The 20,977-nt window shown below is 34.5% G+C and overlaps 1 protein-coding gene across 1 annotated transcript; it reads right to left on the reverse strand.

Annotated features, from left to right (window-relative positions):
• Positions 1–6,963: 6,963 nt before the first annotated feature.
• LOC145260293 (uncharacterized) lies at positions 6,964–20,977 on the reverse strand. The gene is made up of 4 exons (XM_080118146.1): positions 20,801–20,977; positions 14,294–14,736; positions 11,536–11,642; positions 6,964–7,313 (listed from the first exon to the last, which is right to left on the reverse strand). The coding sequence occupies exons 1-4, from the start codon at positions 20,860–20,862 to the stop codon at positions 7,203–7,205; spliced, it is 723 nt and encodes a 240-aa protein (XP_079974272.1). The 5' UTR covers positions 20,863–20,977; the 3' UTR covers positions 6,964–7,202.

The following is a 20,977-nucleotide window of genomic DNA, read 5'->3' on the forward strand; positions in this document are numbered from 1 at the left end:
ACATCTATGATGAGAACCTTAGTCCAAATAATGCAAATTTCCTCATCTCAAAAATGACAAAACATTCTTACTGATACAGATATGTAACCGAAATATCCGACAATAAAATTTTGTAATTTAAATATTTGGTGGGGCCTGTGGAAATTCCACGGTTAATTAAAGGAAGTTTTTTTTTTTTTAATTGTATCTTCATAAGAAACAGAACCTTAATTTTTGTTTTCGAACGAGAGCAGGTTACTTTCATTGGAGGCTACATCGGCTGAAACGTGATGTTAGATTTTATTAAATGAAAGATCACATACGTTCTCATAAACGCGTAGATTGCATATGTTTGTTTTTACTCGTGAACGATCAAGAAACCATATAAAACCAAGTTGTTTTATACGGTTTCATTGCATAGCGTGTTTAGACGCGCTGGTCTTTCATACTCGCTTCTTGTCGTTCATGACTGGTCGTGATCATCCTTTTAACTTTAGCAAAATGAACTTTTCATTCATGAATGACACAAGGTAAATTTTGCTGAGTTTTTAAAGTTTCATTTGGGGAGAGACCAATATAGCTAATTAATTATTTAGTTCTCTTGTTACTAAGTATTCTGAAGAATTGGTGACGACGGACAATCTTGAGGTAAAATACGCTTAAATTATCTACATTATTTGCGTGTCCCATTCGCTTAACGTCTAATGGGAGACTGAGCTAGAAAAACCTTTTTCTTTCACTTAAAAACGTGACATCATCTCATCGTCAGATCATTTGACACCTACATTTCTAACATGCTTGATCTATTAACCCTGCCCTGGCACTCATTTCCATTCAACCATGAGAACAATTCTCTTTTACAGATCTGGATTATCCTGACATGCACTCAGTGTGACTCTTACCAAAATTCATACTAGCTAACTTAATTACTACTTACTGGCATAGGGTCCCAAATATATAACGGTAAGAATATCATCGACAGCTAGAACAGTCATCCAAATGATATAAACTCGTTGATTGTTATTGAAATGTACTTATGACTATCAGTGTATCCACCTCTAAAAATTTAACAATCAAACTTTCTTGATGTGATTGTAAAGAAGTTTATTCATTTTAGATTTTGCATTGCAATCGTCATTTGTTTAAATTGGAATTGCTTCTTGTCAAATTATATCGCGATCATTTTGATGTTTTCAATTATTTATTTTCCAGATGAAAGTCTCACGTACGAATGCTATGCGTATCAAGTTTATCATTATTCCTTGAAAAATAATTTTTTTTTTCTAATGAGAACGCTAGTCCGAATATGAATGATGAAAATAATTCCTCATCTCAAAAATTTCCAACAAAAAAAAACATTTTCACTCTAATGATAAAAAAAAAATGTGTGAAATCAGTAACAGTGGCTTTTGAGTTCAATAACGCGTCCCTGATCTTGTCATATAGTCCATCAGTTTGTAGAAAAAACGAAAACAAAAAAAAAAACGCCTAAGCAAAAAACGTAATTTTTTTTTTTTTTTCTGAAGTAGATAAGTAGAATTATATTTTATGAAATGAAAACAGAAAGAAAAAAAAAACATTTAAAGAAAAAAATAGTCAACGGGCAAAGTAGATGTTCTTTTGTTTGTTTTTTTCTGTCGTTATTTTCTAGTGTCCAATTGATCTTTTCCCAAGCCCGGGAACAAGTCTTTGCCTCATAGCACACTTTAAAAAATCTGAAAGAATAAAGAATTGTTTGAAACGCATTTTCTGTCTCTTTTTCAACCAACTTTTTTTTCTTATATTTCATCTTTCCATTTCTTTTCTTATCTTCTTTTCAGTTTTTGACAGCAAAAGAATTTACTGCTATAAAACTAGAATAATTTACAACACATTGTTTGGTGCTTGTTTGGTACAGTCAACAGATAGATTTTATTTCAATACATCGTTTTAAGCAAAAATAATATTTCGTACTTAATCGTCATGTCGAAAATAGTAATATATCCAAAAATTACGGAAAATCATTGAGTAGAAAGGTGTTTATAGTAAAAAGTAATTTTTTATGGAAAATTGGGTAAAATCACATTTTTCTTAAATGTTATGAAGCAGACACTCAAGACAATAAGAGTCTACACGCAGGGGACATAACTCAGAAAGGAATATTTTAGATTACTTGTGTCCTGGCTGCAATATTTATCTATAGCAAGAGAATTTTTTCTTTTTTTTTTTTTTTTTTTTTTTTACTAAAAACGCAACAGCAGTTGTTCTACTGGATGAATTTTCGGGATTTTTGGATGTATTACTATTTTCGACATGACAATTAAGTACATCGTATTGTTTTTGCTTAAAACGACATATTTAAACAATCAATTTGTCGACTATATCCTAACAAGCACCCACATTTTTATAAATTTTAGCTGCATATGTATGTGAGAAACATAATTATTCTTTGTACGTGTGGACATCCATTATTTGTCGTGTATTTTCGCCAATAACACATGTGTATCTTTATTGTTTTATCGGCATTAAAAAAAAAAAAACTAGTTGAGAAACAGTAACATTTAATTTATTTAGTTTGTCCAGGTAAACATAAAAGTAGGTTAATATTAGTGTTGGGACGATTAATTGGAATCGGGGAAAATCGGAATTTTTTTGGGTATCGGAATTAGAAATAATTGTGCATATTTTACAATGCCAAAGCGATTCTTTTACTTATCTTTTTTTATTTTATTTCACTGCTGGTAATAATAATAAAATATTTATTGATTTTAATATTTATTGATTTTATTTATTGCTGGTAATAATAATAAAATATTTATTGATTTATTTATTGCTGGTAATAATAATAATAAATATTGATTTATAGATTTTAAACTATCAGTAATGCTAAAATCTATGGATCATCACCCACTTACAAGTCTATTTTACGTTTGAGAAAATAGGTGCACATTTAACACAGGTTTTTTTTTTACGGTAATTGGGGAAAATAGCGACTTTATAGTTAAATATTTAGAAGTTTATGAAGAATCAGAATCGAGAAAACTTTTGGAATCGTCCCATCACTCGTTAATATAGGAAGATAAATAAACGTAATCACTAAGAAACGATTTTTTTTTTTTTTTTTTAATTTTTTTTTACAAAGGAGTTACATGTCAAGACCCGGATGCCATTCAAGGATAAGGGTTAATTGGTGTATTGTCGTGATTGGGACAGTAGTGTAATAATCGTTTGTGGTGGAAATTTGGTATGATCAGATTATTTACGAGGACGGTTCAATAAGAATTTGTTTACATTGAACTTGGGAACAACAGTATTGTAGTCAGTTGGAAAGCAGACCAGTGGAACAGTTCCACAGGCGGGAAGTTCTAGGAAAGAAGCTTTGTTGATGAAATCCACATTTAGGTTTAAGCGCCGATAGTTGGGGGATTTATTGATAGTGATTTTGGTTAGATAAATGGGTTTTTTTTTTGGTTTTTTTTTTTTCGTGGAAGATTGGTAAGGGAAGGGATCATAGGTTGGAGCTCAGACGAGCACTTACGATGAAAATAACGATAGAGCAGAGACAGGCTCGCAATGTCTCTTCTGTATGGGAAAGAAATTGCAGAGAAGAAAAAAAGGCATCACCCACTAGATTGTGAAGTCAGTTTTGAACTCTGCCAAGGTAGGATAGGTTGCTCTGAGCAGCTCCTGGCCAGATGTGGCAACAGTACTCCATGCTTGGACGTACTTGACTCTTATGCAGGTAGAGAATTGCATCAGCAGGGAGATATCTACTGGAGCAGTAGAATGATCCCATCATTTTTCCAGCGATTCTGTGAATGGATTTGATGTACGTATTCTATTTCAGATGAGGAGTGAAGGTCAGACCAAGGAGCAAAAAGTACAATTGTTCCCATGACAATAATGTACGCGTTGCAGATGCAAGAAGCAGAGCATGTGAATGCACAGAATATGTGAAATTGAATTAACATGAAATCTTACTAGTACCCCTCGACGACAATACCCTCAATAAACCTGACAAGCAGCAAAATCCCACCTCTACACCGTAGAGATCCCTAGATGCCGTAAAGCCTTCTACTCGAATAGCTTTTCCCCTTACTGCTGCACTTTGGAATTCCCTCCCGGGTCCCTGCTTCCCTGACTGTACTGACATGCAGAAATTCAAGTGTAATGTGAACAGACATCTCGCTGCCCAACTCCCTAAATAGTATCCCTGCAAATCTGGTCTCAAATAGTAGCCCCACATGACTAAGTGGCGCTGTGTATTGTTTGGGGTTACATGACAATAAAAATAATTATAAAATTCAATGGCAGTGACACACTAGTCAGAAAATAATGTACGAGAATGTTGGTTGGTTCTTTGACCAAAGTCTGAGAGGCGATTGACTCCATAATTAAAAGCTGGCAAAGTTGTTAGGTTTTTAATAGCTTAAATATTTGAGCTGGTTTATTCACCAGGTGGAGGAAGCAAGAATACAAACTTTCACACAAGGAGCACCCTCTCATGTTAAAAACATTTTTTTGTTTTTTGACATCGCTCCAGACAAGGCATAAGGCCACTTAATTTAAGGAGCTAACAAAGAAAGGGCCCATGATGCAGTGGATGGAGACATTGAATCTCTACACTTCCAGGTGAGCATTGTCTGAAGATAACGGTTTCAATCCTACCCAAAGCCGGACAGAGGATTAGTTGGCTAAAACATGGTGAGATGACAACAACTATGGAAGGCAGTAATTACTGAGGATACGGTTACGAGACTCAGCTTTCCTATTCTGTCGCGGTTAACTACCCAGAAGTATAGTTGGCTGAAACGTTGTGAAGCAACGACTAGAAGATTAGGATGATAGTCTGCAAATAAATAAGTTGATGCTTAGTCGGGTCAAACCATTTATCCGAACCTATACTAGCTTTTAAATTTTCTTAGTTTTCTTCATTTACAAAAATTGCTGCCTTGAAAATATTGTCCTGCTTTTAAAAAAAAAAAAAAGGGGGGATTTCAAACTGTATCTCCTGAGATCAACTTTTCAAGAATTACACATCATATGTGCTAAAGTATATTCACTTATGGATTTACCATTGTGCTTAGTTACATATAAGCACAGGATCTCGTTGACTCGAGGATCACATTCTTCTTGCCGTGTACAAACATTTTAAAAAGGCATTCGCTTTCAAGGAGGCCAGCTGAAAACCTACTTACACATTATCAAAACTTACGTCAAATCTACTTCCAGTTCACAGGTCTACGGTGTTCACCACTAGTCCTGGAACTGGCAACCCATCTCAACATGCGTGGTCTACGTTTGTCTGGGATGCTGTGTGTTCTATGAGAGGAGTCGGCTCAACCCATGAATGACACCAGAATCAAAAGTCAACTCAATTAAAATTAAGGGGATATTTTTAGGTTATCTTCTATAATATAAATCTCACCTGTCTGTTTAAATGTATGTATGTATATCTGCCTAAAACTTTCAACAGAGGCAACGGATTTTCACGAGATTAGTATCATTTTGAAGCTCGACCCTTCGGACGACAAATATCGAAAAATTGTCTAAAAACATTAATTCCTCCACCGTCAACTTGGCACTTTTCTACAGGGAGGGGGTCGCTTTTTTCGCCGATATTTTCGAAAGTCATACCCTCTTTTTGATTGACTAGCCTTAATTTAAACCTTCGCCACTTCTGGTTTGGCGTTGGATGCAACAGCAAAGATGTCACTTCTTTTTTTTTTCACTTTCTTTTCCTCCTTCGCGTCACAGGTTCGAGCCTGCCTGCTTACTAACACTTTCTTTTTTTTTGCTCAACACACACCTCCAAACATGCGGGCAACGCCGGGCACCCAGGCTAATCAACAAAGAAAAGATGTTTAAGAGGAATTCATGCATATGTGGGGCAATTTTAAAGAGATGGAAAGTGACATCACAGATTTTGTGGTAAATAGCATGCGTTCAAACTTTTTTTTTTTCTAAACTATTCTCGAATTTTCTAAAGGAAAACGTATTCCTGACTATTTGTGTAGGCTTACCTTTCTTGGGATCAAGTAAGGGGCTTCATAACTTGACTCGAAGCAGACCTCATCTGTTCTGAATTAAATACTGACTATTGTTGTATAAATCACAAAGAATATGATCATTTTTATTGAGTTTTTGTTTTAGAAAAAAAAAAGGAATAGTTTAGAAATCAGCTACATTAGAAAAATCATGTTCAAATATGCAGCTCAAATGTAGAATTTTCTTAGGAAGTGCTAAAAAATGAAGGAAAAAAAATAATGATTCATCGGTGTTCGCAAGAGTTGCACAATCTCCAACCACACTTCTCCTAAATCGACACTGCTTCAGTCCAGTGGCAAGGAGAAGTTCAGGACGACTGGAAACAATACCTAGATATATGGAGACTACATATAGCATCTTGAAGCCCCAAATGGTCACCCATCTGGTACTGGCCAAGCTCATTGTTGCTTAACTTCAGTGATCTGACAGGAACCGGTGTGTCAAATGTGATTATGCCGTATGCGGTGTTTGCACTAGTATTCAAATATCATAAAATAATCATATAAAATATGTATATCATAAACTATTCATATAATAAAATCAAAGAATTTTGTCAGTAATTTAACTTATCGTATACAAATTATCTTTTTTGATGACCTAAAGAAGAAAAAAATTACTTTCTATTTACAGTGGGGGATTTCAAACAGTGAGGGTTGTCTGACTTGCTATTTGCTTTCTTATTCAGCTTCAACATTTGCAATGGTTTTGTGCAGGGACTTAAAAAAAAAAGGGACGTTTTTTTTTGTTTTTTTTTATTACATTTTCACCCCAAACAAGGCAAATTGCCACTTTGGTGTAGGGGGCTACTATCAGGGGCAACAACTACTGGGGTACTATGTAGGGATTTGGGCAGCAAGGTGTCGGTTCACGTTACACTTGAACTTCTGCACGTCAGTACTGTTGGGGAAGCAGGGACCTGGAATGGAATTCCAGAGTCTAGCGGTTCTGGGGAAGAAAACTTGATAACTGTTGTTCGACGGCGCAGATGTATTCATTTCTATAAAATCTACAAATAAATACACATTGGTTTTCTTCATAAAGTGGAAGATTCAACATTTTTTCTGAATTCAATTTATTTGAAGTTCTTTATTTGCAATTGTTTTGTGAATTTTCCTTCTTTTTTTTTTTTTTTAAATCTTAAAAAGAAAAAAATTTTGAACTAAAATTCTTGGCAAATTCTTTTCCTCTTTCGTAAATTAATCGTATTTGGATAATTCGCTGTCGTCATTGTCAAGATGCCTTTCGAAATAACTCCAGCTTCTCATGGAAGGTTCTGGTTTCTTTGTCCAAACAAATGATCCATGGCGCTGATAAGAAAACAAAAAAATTGCTAAACAAGTTGACAATATTGAATCGCTAAATTATAAAGCATGGAAAGATTAAGACTGACAAATTTCAGAAAATTTATAAAAAAAAATACTGTAATCCAACAGAAGAAATCCAACCTACAAAAGCGGGGGAGAGTTAGCTTATGAAAGGAACAGGTTTAGCAAATCACTCACATTACACCACTCTAGTGCAATCCATCAACACTTGAAACAGCATAACTACCCCCATTCACAATTCAGACACTTCTTTGTAAACAAAACAAAAATTATACCCCCCCCATGTCAAAATGCTAAAAATTATGCAAAATAATTAAATTTTCCAGGCACTTTAAATAAAACACCGAAGGTTATCAAAACAATGAAATCACAGCAACCAACACCATTTAAGAAAAAATTTACTTGCTGTCATTGGTTTACTATATTTAAAAATAAATATTTATCTTGATTTAAACAAAAATATTCATAAAAAAGAAAAAAAAAAATCAGAAAAAATCAAAAATATTTTATTTTGTTCTCAGTTTGTTGTTCAAAACAAATATTTATCGTAAAACTTGAATGAGTTTTTTTTTTTTTCTTAAATTGATTATTCATTGTATTTTCTTGGTAGCTAAAAGATATATTGTTTTCATTTTTTTAGTAATCTTTCATTCAATTAATTTATAATAACAGAAATAATTATTTTCATTAAAAAAAATTGGCCAGCGTTTGTGCAAAAAAATCTTTTAAATCACACAACTTGTTTAGCACGCACACATATATATATATACATATATATATATATATATATATATTACAAAGTAGTCACCACTTATCAAAGCCCGAAGGCCACTCGGGAATAAGAGTGAATGAATGTAAGGTGATAGTTTAGTAATCATTAATGGTGTAGATTGGGTAGAATTTGGATCATTTAAGGGAAAAGCTCAAGAAGAACTTGTTTACATTAGACTTGAAAGCTACCATATCATAATTGGCTATGAAAGCCTACGGAATAGTGTTCCACATGTATGCACTTCTAGGAAAGAAACTTTGTTCATGGAATCTGCATTTAGATTTTGGGACAGAGAGTGGGGGAAATTGTTGATAGTGATTGTAACTAGTCGAGTGTTTTTTGTGAAAGTTTGGCAAGTGAAGACCATAGATTGGAGCTCAGACAAACCCATGCCATGAAAATAATAATAAAGCAGAGACGGGGTCGCAACGTCTCTTCTGTGGGGAAGAGGATGCAGAGAAGAGAAAAGGGCGTCACCTACTAGATTTTGAAGCCAGTTTTGAAAAAAGACGCACTGAGCAGCTCCATTTTAAGGCGTATTTGGCTCTTGTACAGATAGAGAATCGTATCAGAAGTGAGATATCTATTGGGGCGGAAGAGTAACCCAACCATTTTTTCAGCAATCTTGGCAACAGATTTGATGTAAGAGGTGCCTTTAATAAGTTTCCAGATTTTTTTTGTATGGGCACTTTTATTGATAGTACACACATGAAACTCTAGCCCCCTATAAAGTAATCTCCCCCGGCTGCAATGCATTTGTTGTACTGTTCCAACAACTTCTGGAAAGCTCCATAGAAGTTCTCTTATGTGAGCGTGTCAATGACCCTCGTCACAGCTTCTTTCACCTCCTCAATTGTCTCATAACAGCCTCTAAGGTTTTCCTTGAGTTTAGGGAATAAAAGTCACTGGGAGCAAGATCTGGACCATATATATAGGGTGAGGAACTGCCCATCTTGGTCAAATAGTCTGTGACAAGAATGGTGCACCCTTGAGACAAACTTTGCACAAATCTTCCACATCTTCAGCTCCTCATGAATAATTATGTGTACAGTTCCCACATTGACATCAAACTATGCACTTATTGTCTCTATGGACACACGGCGGTCTTTATTCATGAAATTCTTTATTTGACCAATCATCTAGTGTTCTGACTTCCTTACTCCTCCCACACTACTCATCATCCTTGTCAGATTCCCTGCCTTTCTTGAATCTCTTATGTCACTCAAAATCTGATTCTCAATTCAAGCAAGATGGTCCAAAAGCAGTCTGAAGCATTCCATACGTTTCTGTGGCATTTTTTTTTAAAGTTTAAAACATAATTTCATTTCATATCATTCTTCTAAATTGTCCTCACGTCCAGATTGCATTTTTGAAATTCACCAGCAGTGATAATCAGGCTTTAGTAGAGTGTATTCCAATTTCTGCTGTAGCTGTTCATTTGAACCTGAAATCATAAAAATTGGTCAGTCATCTAAAAAGATGTAGAGTAATAACATACTGAATTTTTAAAAGTCTACACCAATTTTAAATGCCTGTACAAAAAAAAGTCTAGAAATTTATTGAAAACACCTCATATATGCTCCATTTTAAATCAAGAGTGAAGCTTGTGAATACATGATTCTTTTCCAAGATGAGAGCCATTCATTTTAGTTGGGGTGTGATCGGGATCTGAGCGATTATGATGAAAAGAGAGAAGCTTGGTTTTTGATACATTAAAATTAACCAGCCGTTTTTCCCCATTGCACAACGTGCTCAAGATCAGAAGAGAATCAGAGAGATCTTGATGATTGCCGGCCTTTAACGTGTTGCCATAGATTGTGGAGTTGTCTGCATAAATGTCTATGAATAATCTAAGAATGTGATTTGGAAAATCATTGATGAAGATCAAGAAAAGAACTGGGCCAAGGATGGAACCCTGAGGGACGCCAGCATTAAGCTTCTGATTTCTGCCCATTGACAACTAGGACATTTCCAGCTATTCCATAACTAGAAATCTTGTGAAGTAGACCTTTATACCATACTCTATCAAAAGCCTTGAATATGTCAAGAGCTATTGCTCGAGAAACAACGCCCTTGTCAAGAAATTCACTAATTCTGTGTGATATTACAGTTAGTAAATCAGCTGTAGATCTAGCATAACGAAAACCATATTGCATGTCACTGAATAGATTATTTCTGCTGAAGTGGTTTGACCACTTCTCTATTTATCACAGATTCCAGCAACTTACTCATAGCACACAGGAAGCTGATTGGTCTGTACTGAGAGGCAGACTGAAAGACCGATATCCAGAATTTTTTTGATACAGGGCAGACTGATGTTTTTTATCATGCATAGAAACGGAAACTCTGAATTAAAGAAAAAAAACTTTGTATTTAATCAATAGATCTCCCTCCACTTTTTCCCATCTTCCGTTTTTTCTATTTTTTATCTCATATCAGTCGCCAGATAATCTATTATATAAAAAAAAAATATCTATGTGAAATTTAAAATTTATATCTTGTTAAAAGTTTTTAAAATAGATAACACGAGGCACACAGGATTTAACATTATGTTTCACCAGCAACCTTCTTGTTTTCTGTAAAATTATGATTCTTAAAACTTATAATTGGTTAATGGATTTAATTAAAATTTTAGTTATAAATAATGTAGAAATAATATCCCTTAGCGTTTTGCTTGATAATTTTTTATTGCCTTCATAATCTTTTTTTTTTTTTTTTGTAAATTTATTTTCAACTAAAATCAAAAATACGAAACCTCTGAAGTGTAGAGTTAACTCCCCTTTTTTTCCTTTGTCAAACATGGTGACTTACACATCTGAAGAAGGTTGGAGGTTACATCAACCGAAACGTTGTGCAAATAACACTCAAGATGAAAACAGTTGTGTGATTAATTCAAATAATACAAATATTTATTTTGTTTTGCCTACTCATTTGTGATCTATTCGCATTAAAAAAAAAATATTTAATATTTATGCTCCCAGGTATTCCATCCTCCTTTGGGAGAAGGGATAATATAATATCTAAGTTCTGAATTTTTAAGATGAGGTACGATTCTTTGTATTATTATGATTAATCAAACTAACGTTCTCATCTTGAGTGCTATTTGCACAACATTGCGTTTTGCTTGATAATTTTATTAATAATTTCTTTTTTTTTTTTACATTCACTTTCAATTAGAACCAAAAATACAAAATCTCGGAAGTGTAGAGTTAACCCCCTTTTCTCTTTTGCCAAACATAGACTTATACACCTGAAGAAGGTCGGAGGTTTCATTGACCAAAACGTTGTGCAGATTACAACCAAGATGAGAACAATTATCCGATTAAATCAACGTACAAACAAACCATGCATTTTTTTCTTTTATCAAATGAATCTTAGATGCATACAAAAAAGCCGAGTACTAATTTAACCCAACTGATGAGCAATTCTTACCTTTCCTCGGAGCGGGTAGTTTTTATCATAACGGGAATCGTAGCAATGCTCATAGGAGATTTTCTCTTTAATATTGACGTCTTTTTCTTGTAAATTATTCAAATGGACTGGAAAAGAAAAGAACAAAAGAAAACTTTTTTTATTTTTTTTTATTCAATTTTCACCCCAAACAAGGCACAGTGCCACTTTGAAGCAGGGGGCTACTGTCAGGAACTTAATTAGCAGGGTCATTATGAAGGGAGATGAGTAGAAAGATGTTTGTTAACATTACACTTAAACTTCTGCATATCAGTGCAGTTGGGAAAGTAGAATCCCGGAAGGGAGTTCCAAAGACCCGCAGTTCTGGGGAAGAAACTATTGGAGTAAAAGGCTTTCTTGCACCTAGGGATCTCTACTGTAAAGGGATGAACCTTAGTAACTTGTCGGGTTTGTCGAGGGTAGTTACGTCGGGGAGGTACAAGTGTTTGCAGTTCGTCAGAGCATTCACCATTAAAGTATTTATAGAACAGGCAGAGGGATGCAACATCTCGTCGATGGGACAGAGGCTGAAGCCTAGATGACAGTTCAGGACCTATCAGGTTGGCGACTCTCTTTTGAACCCTGTCCAGGAGCGAGAGACAAGCAGCAGATGCACCAGCCCAGATGTGACAACAGTACTCCATACATAGGCGAATGGTGGCCTTATAGAGGTATAGGATACTGTCAGGCGTATGACAAAAAATGACAAAAAAGTTAAACATTGGTTTAAAAAAAATCTAGTTAGAACATTTTGTTTTGTTTTTTGTGTTATTTACTGCTGAATCCAGTCATTCTGATTAAACAAAAAACAATTATTTGTTAAATTCTTAATATCTTATATATATTTGTTTTCTTTTGTTTTGTTTTTTTCCTTTGAAATTCATTAATTTCATGTATTAATTGTATTGTTTTATTGTGTATTTTTTGTATATTTTGACAAAAGTTGCATTTTATTTTTTGTCAGGTCATTTTTCCATAACAACTCATTTATTTTAGGAAAAATATAATGACGTCTACTTTAGTCTTTAAAACTAATCTTTTATTTTGCTTGTGTTATTGTGCATTTTATCACATATCAATTCTTTATTCCAATACAAAAGCTGCTACAATTTCAAATGCTTAATATCTTTGATAGTTCTTCAAAAAAATTTAAAAATTAAAAATAAACGTTTACAAGTATTTTTGATACAGATGTACATAATAATACTTTGATAAGTATGTTTTAACTTAAATAGGGATGGTATAATAAAATTGTAGTGTCTGTGTTCACGCCTGGCCTCCATAGAATGGAGATAGGCACAAACTTTAATAAAGACTTTTCATATCTATCTGCTTAAGTATACTTTGATAATTATGTTTCAGTTTGAAGAAATATGGTATAATAAAATTATGGGGTGTTCGTTTGTGCCTGACCTCCATATAATGGAAATATGTCACAAAGTTTAACAAGGTTTTTTAATATAGATCCACAGAATATTGTGATAAGTGTTTCAGTGTGAACAGTTATGGTATAATAAATTATGGGGTTTATCTATTTTATTTTTACTTTCATCATATTTTGCTTTGGTTTTGATACCCCCAAATTCGAAGCTATCTCTTTACAACCCTTCCTTTTCATAACCTATCATACTTTCATAAATCAGAGTCATTTTTCTGTAGACTGTTTTTGAACCCAGTCAACGACGGACACTTTTGCTAGTATATATATATATATATATATATATATATATGTATATATATATGTATATATATATATATATATATATATATATATATATATATATATATATTACAGGTAAAAAAAAAAAGAACATTGGTTAGCAAAAAATTAATCTGGAGTAAAAAATCTAGACCTGATATCTGAAATTTTTTTGTTCTTTTTTTTTAAAACCCTGTGCTTTAATGAACAGTGTGAGTATGTAAGGAAATGAAATTTGACCAATGAGGGTTGAAGACATGCGTTGCATGATACTAAACATTTTGTGAACAATTTCTAACTTTTCATGCCTCTTTCTATTTTGCTTGTGCCGCCTGCTAGGATTAAGTGGTCATCAACTGATTCCCTTCATGTCTTAACGATGTACCATGTCTGGCTTCGGGTCATCACCATCAATGTAGGACACACTTTGGAACGTTTTGGATGACCTGTTTAAAACATTTATCAGTCAAGACTGACAGAACAAAAGCATGCTATGCCTGCAAAGTTCCCTTGTAAATTCTGTCCAAATTCCCGAGTTCAATAGAAATATTCCAAAGTTTGACAAGGTACACCTGAAGAAGGTCGGAGGTTACATTGATCGGAACATTGTGAAAATAACATCCAGGATGAGATCAATCGTCCGAAGAAGCAAAATAATATGAATCCTTTGTCTCACAAGCACTTTAATGGAATGTGCTCTGATGAACTCATCGTACTTGTATCTCTCGACGAACATGCTACCAACTAAGCTGACAAGCAGCAAAATCCCACCCCTTCACTGTTGAGATTCCTAGATGATGGAAAGCTTTCTACTCTAACATTTTCTTCCCTCGGTCTGCTAGACTTTGAAATTCCCTCCCTGTTTCCTGCTTCCCTGATTGTACTAACATGCAAAAGTTTCAATGTAATGTAACAGACATCTCGCTGCTCAGTTTCCTACAACGTCCCGTTAGACATGATCCTAAATAGTAACCAGCTTGTGTCCGATTGGCGACACGTCTTGGTTCATATGAAAAAGAGTAAAACAAAAAAGTCACTCACAGCCTTTTTTCGACGATGCATTTTTGGTTGTGTCTGTGGCACGTGATTGCATACACTTCTCAAAATTTTTGTTTTGATTCCGACAAAAATCCTTCCGGAAGACTGTATCAAACGTGTAGGCTGCCAGTGGAGCATCTGTCGGGGAAGGTAACTGCGGTGCAATCCAGTGACCTTTTGGTTGACCTTTGGTCTCCACATGGCATATGGGTTCGTTAAGTGATCGTGAGTTTTGCCGCAAAAAGTTGCATTTCTTAGGGAAAGGCCTGTTTGCACGATAATCTGTGAGATCGTAAGGCAACACCTGACTTTGATGCTGCAGCATGTCCGGCCGTTTATTCAGGTGCACACCCAGCGGATCCTTTTCTCTCACCTCGCTGGACGTTTCTGGATATTTCAACGGTTCATCATTTTCATCATAGGCAGTAACACGATAAGTATTGGGACTAAAAACACAAAAAGAAAAGTTTTTTTTCAAATTAATTGGAATTTAAAACCGCAATTGTCTAAATGAATGCAAAGGTTGTTTTTTTTTATTGTGTCTATATTACCATCAAAACTGCATTTAAAACCAATAATACATAGTCTTTTGAAATACTGAACCGTTTTTTTTTACTCACATTCATCCCTAACAATATCACGACTTGGACGTAAGGGGCTACTATTTGGGACCATGCCTAGGTAAGATTAACAAGATGTTTGTTTACATTACATTTAAAATTTTGCATATCAGTACAGTCAGGGAAGCAATTAGCAGGAATTCCAAAGTCTAGCTGTTTGAGGGAAGAAGCTATTACAGTAGAAAGATTTCTAGCATTTAGGAACCTCAACAGTGAAGGGGTGTGATTTTGTTGCTAAGTGGGTATGTACATTGAGGGTTTTATTTCTACTATTATATAAAAGGGACTTTGTGTGTATGTCTGTGTGTGTGAGTTCGTTCCCTATAGACTCGAAAACAAGTGGGCTAATTATTATGAAGTTTCACATGAGGATACTATATGCCTGGCAGCGTTCTTGGATAGGTTTTGTCTCAGAATGGCTTCGATAAGTATCGATAATCGATAAGCGAAATAATCTGATAAAAGAAGGAACAGGCGATTTTGACCAAAGCTAACACCTTACACAGCCTAATAATTTTAATAAAAAAAAAAAGAAGAAATTATCAAAAGTTTTTTTAACGTATTTTATTCATTACTATTTAAGAGAGATATGAAAAATATAACGGTTCAGAGATCAATCAAAATGCAGATTTCTTTTTAAATAAACGTATTCATTAAAATTCAAAATTTCCATATTTTTTTTTTTCTATTTAAGCGTCTTCATCAGGAAAGTAGACATTTTTTTTTTTTTTTTTACACGGCATGTTGACACTTAACCGTAGTCTTCTATTCTTATCGAAGATTGAGTTTATGTCCGATTCCAGATGTTTCTTGCTCTGGTATGCACGTTTGAGCTATAAATGAAAGCGTTTCCACTGTTTGAATGCATTTGAAATTTGAAAAATATAACAATTTACAGACCAGGGGAAAATGCAGCTTTTTTAATTTGTAAATAAACATTTATTTATTTATTTATTTATCAAGGGAGATAATTCAGGTGACATATATGAAATTTTATTATTACAATAAATTCCAGCTTAATAGTGACCTTTGGTGAAAGAAGAAACCACTAGCACGACCAGCAACCAGATGACCAATCTCAGAGACGTCCCAAAGAATGAAAGGTCTGTTTTAGTACATCCAAAACCTTGATGGTGTGGAAATCGTGTTGCCACACAAACTTATAGTCTGCATGTATTTGTGTACCTTTGAACTAAATTTGATGATATATGCATCTATCCAACGTCTGAGATTAGACAATGCTATATTTGTGATCCCACAGTTTGATATTGCAGTTAATTTGTAACAACCCTACTGTAGACAATAGTCCATAGCAAGTATGGTTACAGTAATAGATGTACTTATCCAGCGTCGTCCGGAAGTAAAAGAAAGAATTATTAACTTATTTATTAAGAATTTCATAATCAAATTATTTTGTGAAATATTTATTTTTGAAGAACCCAATTGAGAGCACGCAGTTTGCATATGAAAATTTCCTTTTAATCTGTTTCGCTGAGTAGGGAAAAACAGCTTTCTTAGCTGGAAAAAGTATTTCAAAAATAAAAGGAGGCAAAATAAAATATATTCATACTGATAACATAGTGGAAGCTACCAATTCAAAATTCAGCTAATCTGAATCAAATATCGATGTCAGACAGATTGCTATTTGGGTTGAACTTTGAAAATCTGACAAAATAACATTATATGTCAGATATTTTGTCTATAACATTTCATCGAATAATGTACCTCGGCCTATAGTTAAATAGAGAAGTAGTCAACCACCTCAGTAAAAATAATTTCTTCAATGACATGCAATCTGAGGTATGGCATAAGGGTCTACTTCACAAGATTTCCAGCTACGGTATAACTGGAAATGTTTTCTCAATCATTAAATCATTTCTTTCCGATAGGCTCATAAGAGTAGTGGTAGATGGACAAAAATCGGAGGCCTGCAATATAAATGCTGGTGTCCCTCAGGGGTCAATCCTGGGCCCAACTCTCTTCCTGATCTACATCAATGACTTCCCTAAACACATACTTAAATCATTCGTTGACATCTATGCTGATGATACGACCATCTACGGCAACACATCAAAGGCTGTAAATGACAAAGTTCTCTCTGATTCTCTCTCCTCTGATCTCGAGCGCGTGGTTCAGTGGGGGAAGATGTGGCTGGTTACCTTTAATGCATCCAAAACCAAACTCCTATCCTTACATCATCAACGCTCTAATCCCCATCTGGCATCAATTGTGATGGATGGCTCTCGTCTGGGTGAGGCCCCGTGTTTTGACAAGCTTCTGGGTTTGACCTTTACTCCTGATCTGAAATGGAACACGTACATCAAGTCTGTTGGCAAGGTCGCTGGAAAGTTTCTTACTTAGAACTGCATGCCTGTGGAACTTTGTTCTATTTTCCTGCTTTCCAACTGACTAAAATATGGTTGTCTTCAAGTCGAACATAAACAAGTTCTTGATGAGCCGTTCCCCTTAAGTAATCCAATTTACCAAATTGCCACTGTTAATGATTACTATATTGTTCTATTGACTACTGTACACTAATTCTTATCCTCAAGTGACCTTCAAGCCTTGATATGTGGTGATTCCTTTTGAAAAAAAAAAGGGAAGAAACAACAGCAGCGAATGCTGTGTTTAAAAGTGTCGATTCTCAATTGGACAATACTTGTCAGCAGTTTCTGGCAGCCAATCACAGGCACAAAAATATTCATTTCTGAATTTCACATCTATAATATAAATCTCACCTATCTGTTTAAATGTATGTATGTATGTATGTCTTGCAAAAACTTTCGACAGAGGCGATGGATTTTCACGAGATTGGTATCATTTTGAGGATCGACCCTTCAGACGACAAATATCGAAAAATTGGCTAAAAACATTAATTCCTATACCCTCAACTGGGCACTTTTCTTCAGGGAGGGGTCGTTTTTTTTTCGCCAATATTTTTGAAAGTCATCACTTCTTTTCGATCATCTAGCCTTAATTTAAACTCATGTCACTTCCGGTTTGGCGATGGGCGCAACAGCAAAGACGTCATATTTTTTTTTTTTTCCAGTTTCTTTTCTGCCTTCGCATCACACGTTCGAGCCTGCCTACCTACTACAACTTTTTTTTTTTGCTCAACACACACCTACAAACACCCGGGCAACGCCGGGAACCCAGGCTAGTCTAATATAAAAATCCAAATGCCAGCGTTCTCTTTCTCTTTTCCAGTTTTCTTTTAGACTCAACACATGTGAGTATGTCCCTAAAATCAGCCTTGACAGTTAAGCTGATGACCCGAACCATTCACAACAAGAAACATTTACAGATTACTAAACACAGTGACAGCAGTGACTGCTTATTGAACTTAGGTACTCGCTCGCACACAAGTTCATACATACGCTCACTAAAAAACGGCAAATATACATCATCTATACATACATACGCACATCATCTGCTACCGAATTTACACACTGTTCCTTTTTACTTGCCTCCCAACGAGAGCAAAGTTAGGCACAAGACAACACTGAATGCAAGGAAAATCCAGCTTTCCAAAATGGTGTTTCTCTGGATTGGAACAAAATTTAAAATGCCACAGTCTAAAAGGATTTCTCCTTCATTGATCGAGGATAGAATAGACTAAGTGTAGCATCAGAACAGATACTACACTTTGTTCCTGAATTATTTAGAAAAAGATTAATTATTCATATTATTTGGATACTGTCCTCATTTTGCGTGTCATTTTCACAATGTTTTGGCCAGTGTAACAAGATACACCTTCTTCAGGTGTATCTTGTCAAACTCCAAAATTTTTCTATTGAACTCGTGAATCTGCATGGAATTTTTAATGGAATCGGGAGTAGCAAAGATCAGTGACACAGTAGATAGAGTATTTGGTAAAATTCACTTGCAAAAGTTATACTTCTGGAGGTTGAAGGTTTGTAGCCGACAGATTTGTAACAAACACAAACAGGATCAAATTCTCGCCGCTGGAGATTTTGAAATACACTTCCTTCCTGGCTTGTCCAATCAGAAGCCAGCTCTCAGTCACAGGACTGAGTTTATGGAAGGTTTAACCAGCAATACACTCTCCCTCTTTCTTACCAGCTCTCGGTGGCAGCATACTCTTCTGTTGTAACACAACCTCGCTAGCATGAATTCAAACAAGCTAACATTGCTAGCTCCAAATACGGACTTCCACATGCGGTACAAACTCGTACTATTTTTTTACCACAGGACTCTCTAATCTTTTGTCCTTATCCATACATAGACGCGCGCTCCAACTACCAACTTCAACACGTATCCACTGAATGCTTTTCTCTTTCAACAGAATATGTATAATCATCAACATCTTAATACAGAAGCTCTTCCAATAACTTCTCTTTCTCCTATATTTTTACGAACGAAGATAAAAATAAAGCTGCTTTTAAATGTTAGAATGAGGCTTCGTTTAACACTTTTTTTTTTTTACAGGTCCAATCCTCAGTGTGGGTGGCACTCCAAATGCAATTAGGATTTACTTACGACTTCCACCCAGTAATGGTGAACAGAATGAGAGCATCTTACCCCTAGTGATTCAAAATTCCGTGCAGATTTCTGAGTTTGACAGAAAGATTCCTGAATTCGACAAGATACACCTGAATAGGAAAATTGAAAATTACATCAACCGAAATGTTGTGAAAATAACATTAAAGATGAGATCAGTAGTCCGCAGAATCCAAATAATACGATAAACCATTTGTTCCAAGTCAAAAAGCCCAGACACACAAATTGCAGCGATAAAAATAAAAAAAAATGCAAATTTTTTAATTGAATTCAAACGATATAATGATTGAGCACACAGATTATGGGACTTTTGTACTTAATACACATTTTTCATAATTTGCCTTTTTGTTTTGCTTGTTATATTAAATGCAGATGAGAATAAGGGTGCTAATGCACTTGCTGATCCGCGCTATTTTTTAAATCGTATTTCCAAGTTTAATTAAAGTTTTATGATACGTTTTTTATTCAATTGTAAGGTTAAAGTATAGAATAGTTACAAAACACTCTCCCCCTCCCCATGTTAAGAATGGCTTTTTAAATAATAACGTTATTTCAGCATGGATCAATAAGTGCACTAGTACCAGAATAATTGTTCAAATAATGAAAATAATGTTTGTAGTTATGACGTTTAATAATTTAGCATATTATAGACTTTTTTAGACTCGGGAGGTGGGCGGGGGGGATATATGAAAATAAGTACAAAAAAAAAAATGGTGCATGTCCAGAGTTCAACCTAATTAAAAATAAAAAAATAAAGAAAAATCTTTATGATGCACATAAAATGTCATATTCCAATTACAAAAAATTAAATGTTATGGGTAACTGATAACGGTGTATCTTTATCCGCCGTATTATTAAAGTGAGACAACTCAATTCGAACTACAGAGATCAAAATCAGACCAGTAATAACTAACAAGCGTAAAAAGAAATAAAATAATTTTCTACATAAAAAAATACTTGATTAATTTATATGATATTTGGAATATGACATCTCCGTTCCATGACAAGTGCGTACAGTAAAGATTTTTCTGTATTTCTTAAAATTATGTTGAACTCTGCAGTTGCACCAAAAAATTAATTTTTTTTTAATGCATTATTTCACGTAAATTCTAAAACTAACTACGCATTTTTAACTTATTTTTAAACAATTAAAATATTAAATATTGATTTATTTTTTAATTTAATGGCTAAAATCGATATTATTGCATTTTTTAATAGACAGAAATGGAAATTATGCAAAAAAAAAAAAAAAAGAAAGAAAAATACAATTTTTAATTTAAAAAAGAAATTTTTTTTTTTTTAATTCTTCTTATTGGACAAAACATCCGTTGGTCAAAACATCCGCTCAAAAAATAGATTTTTTACGTACTTGTATTTATTTGGGACCCTTTTCTTCCGAGCGATTGTTGGCATATGTAAAGAAGTGGCCATTCTTAAACCGTTCTCCCTAGTTTCCGATATGGTAGTTTTCAGTCCTTCATAGTTTCCTAAACAGCAACAAACCTATGCCGCCATATTGTTTAGTTGTTGGCATGGAGATGACACG

The sequence above is a fragment of the Euprymna scolopes genome, chromosome 36 (genome assembly GCF_053919585.1).
Source record: "Euprymna scolopes isolate OS-2025 chromosome 36, ASM5391958v1, whole genome shotgun sequence".
Classification (NCBI taxonomy): Eukaryota; Metazoa; Mollusca; class Cephalopoda; order Sepiida; family Sepiolidae; genus Euprymna; species Euprymna scolopes.

Bases quoted from the DNA above. Each gene is read 5' to 3' on its own strand.
- LOC145260293 (XM_080118146.1), bottom strand. From the start codon at position 20,862: ATGGCCACTTCTTTACATATGCCAACAATCGCTCGGAAGAAAAGGGTC. The intron at 11,643-14,293 runs GTGAGTGACTTT...TTTCTTTTCCAG, and splicing joins TGCATCGTCGAAAAAAGGCT to TCCATTTGAATAATTTACAA. The intron at 7,314-11,535 runs GTAAGAATTGCT...TTTTCTTATCAG, and splicing joins ACTACCCGCTCCGAGGAAAG to CGCCATGGATCATTTGTTTG.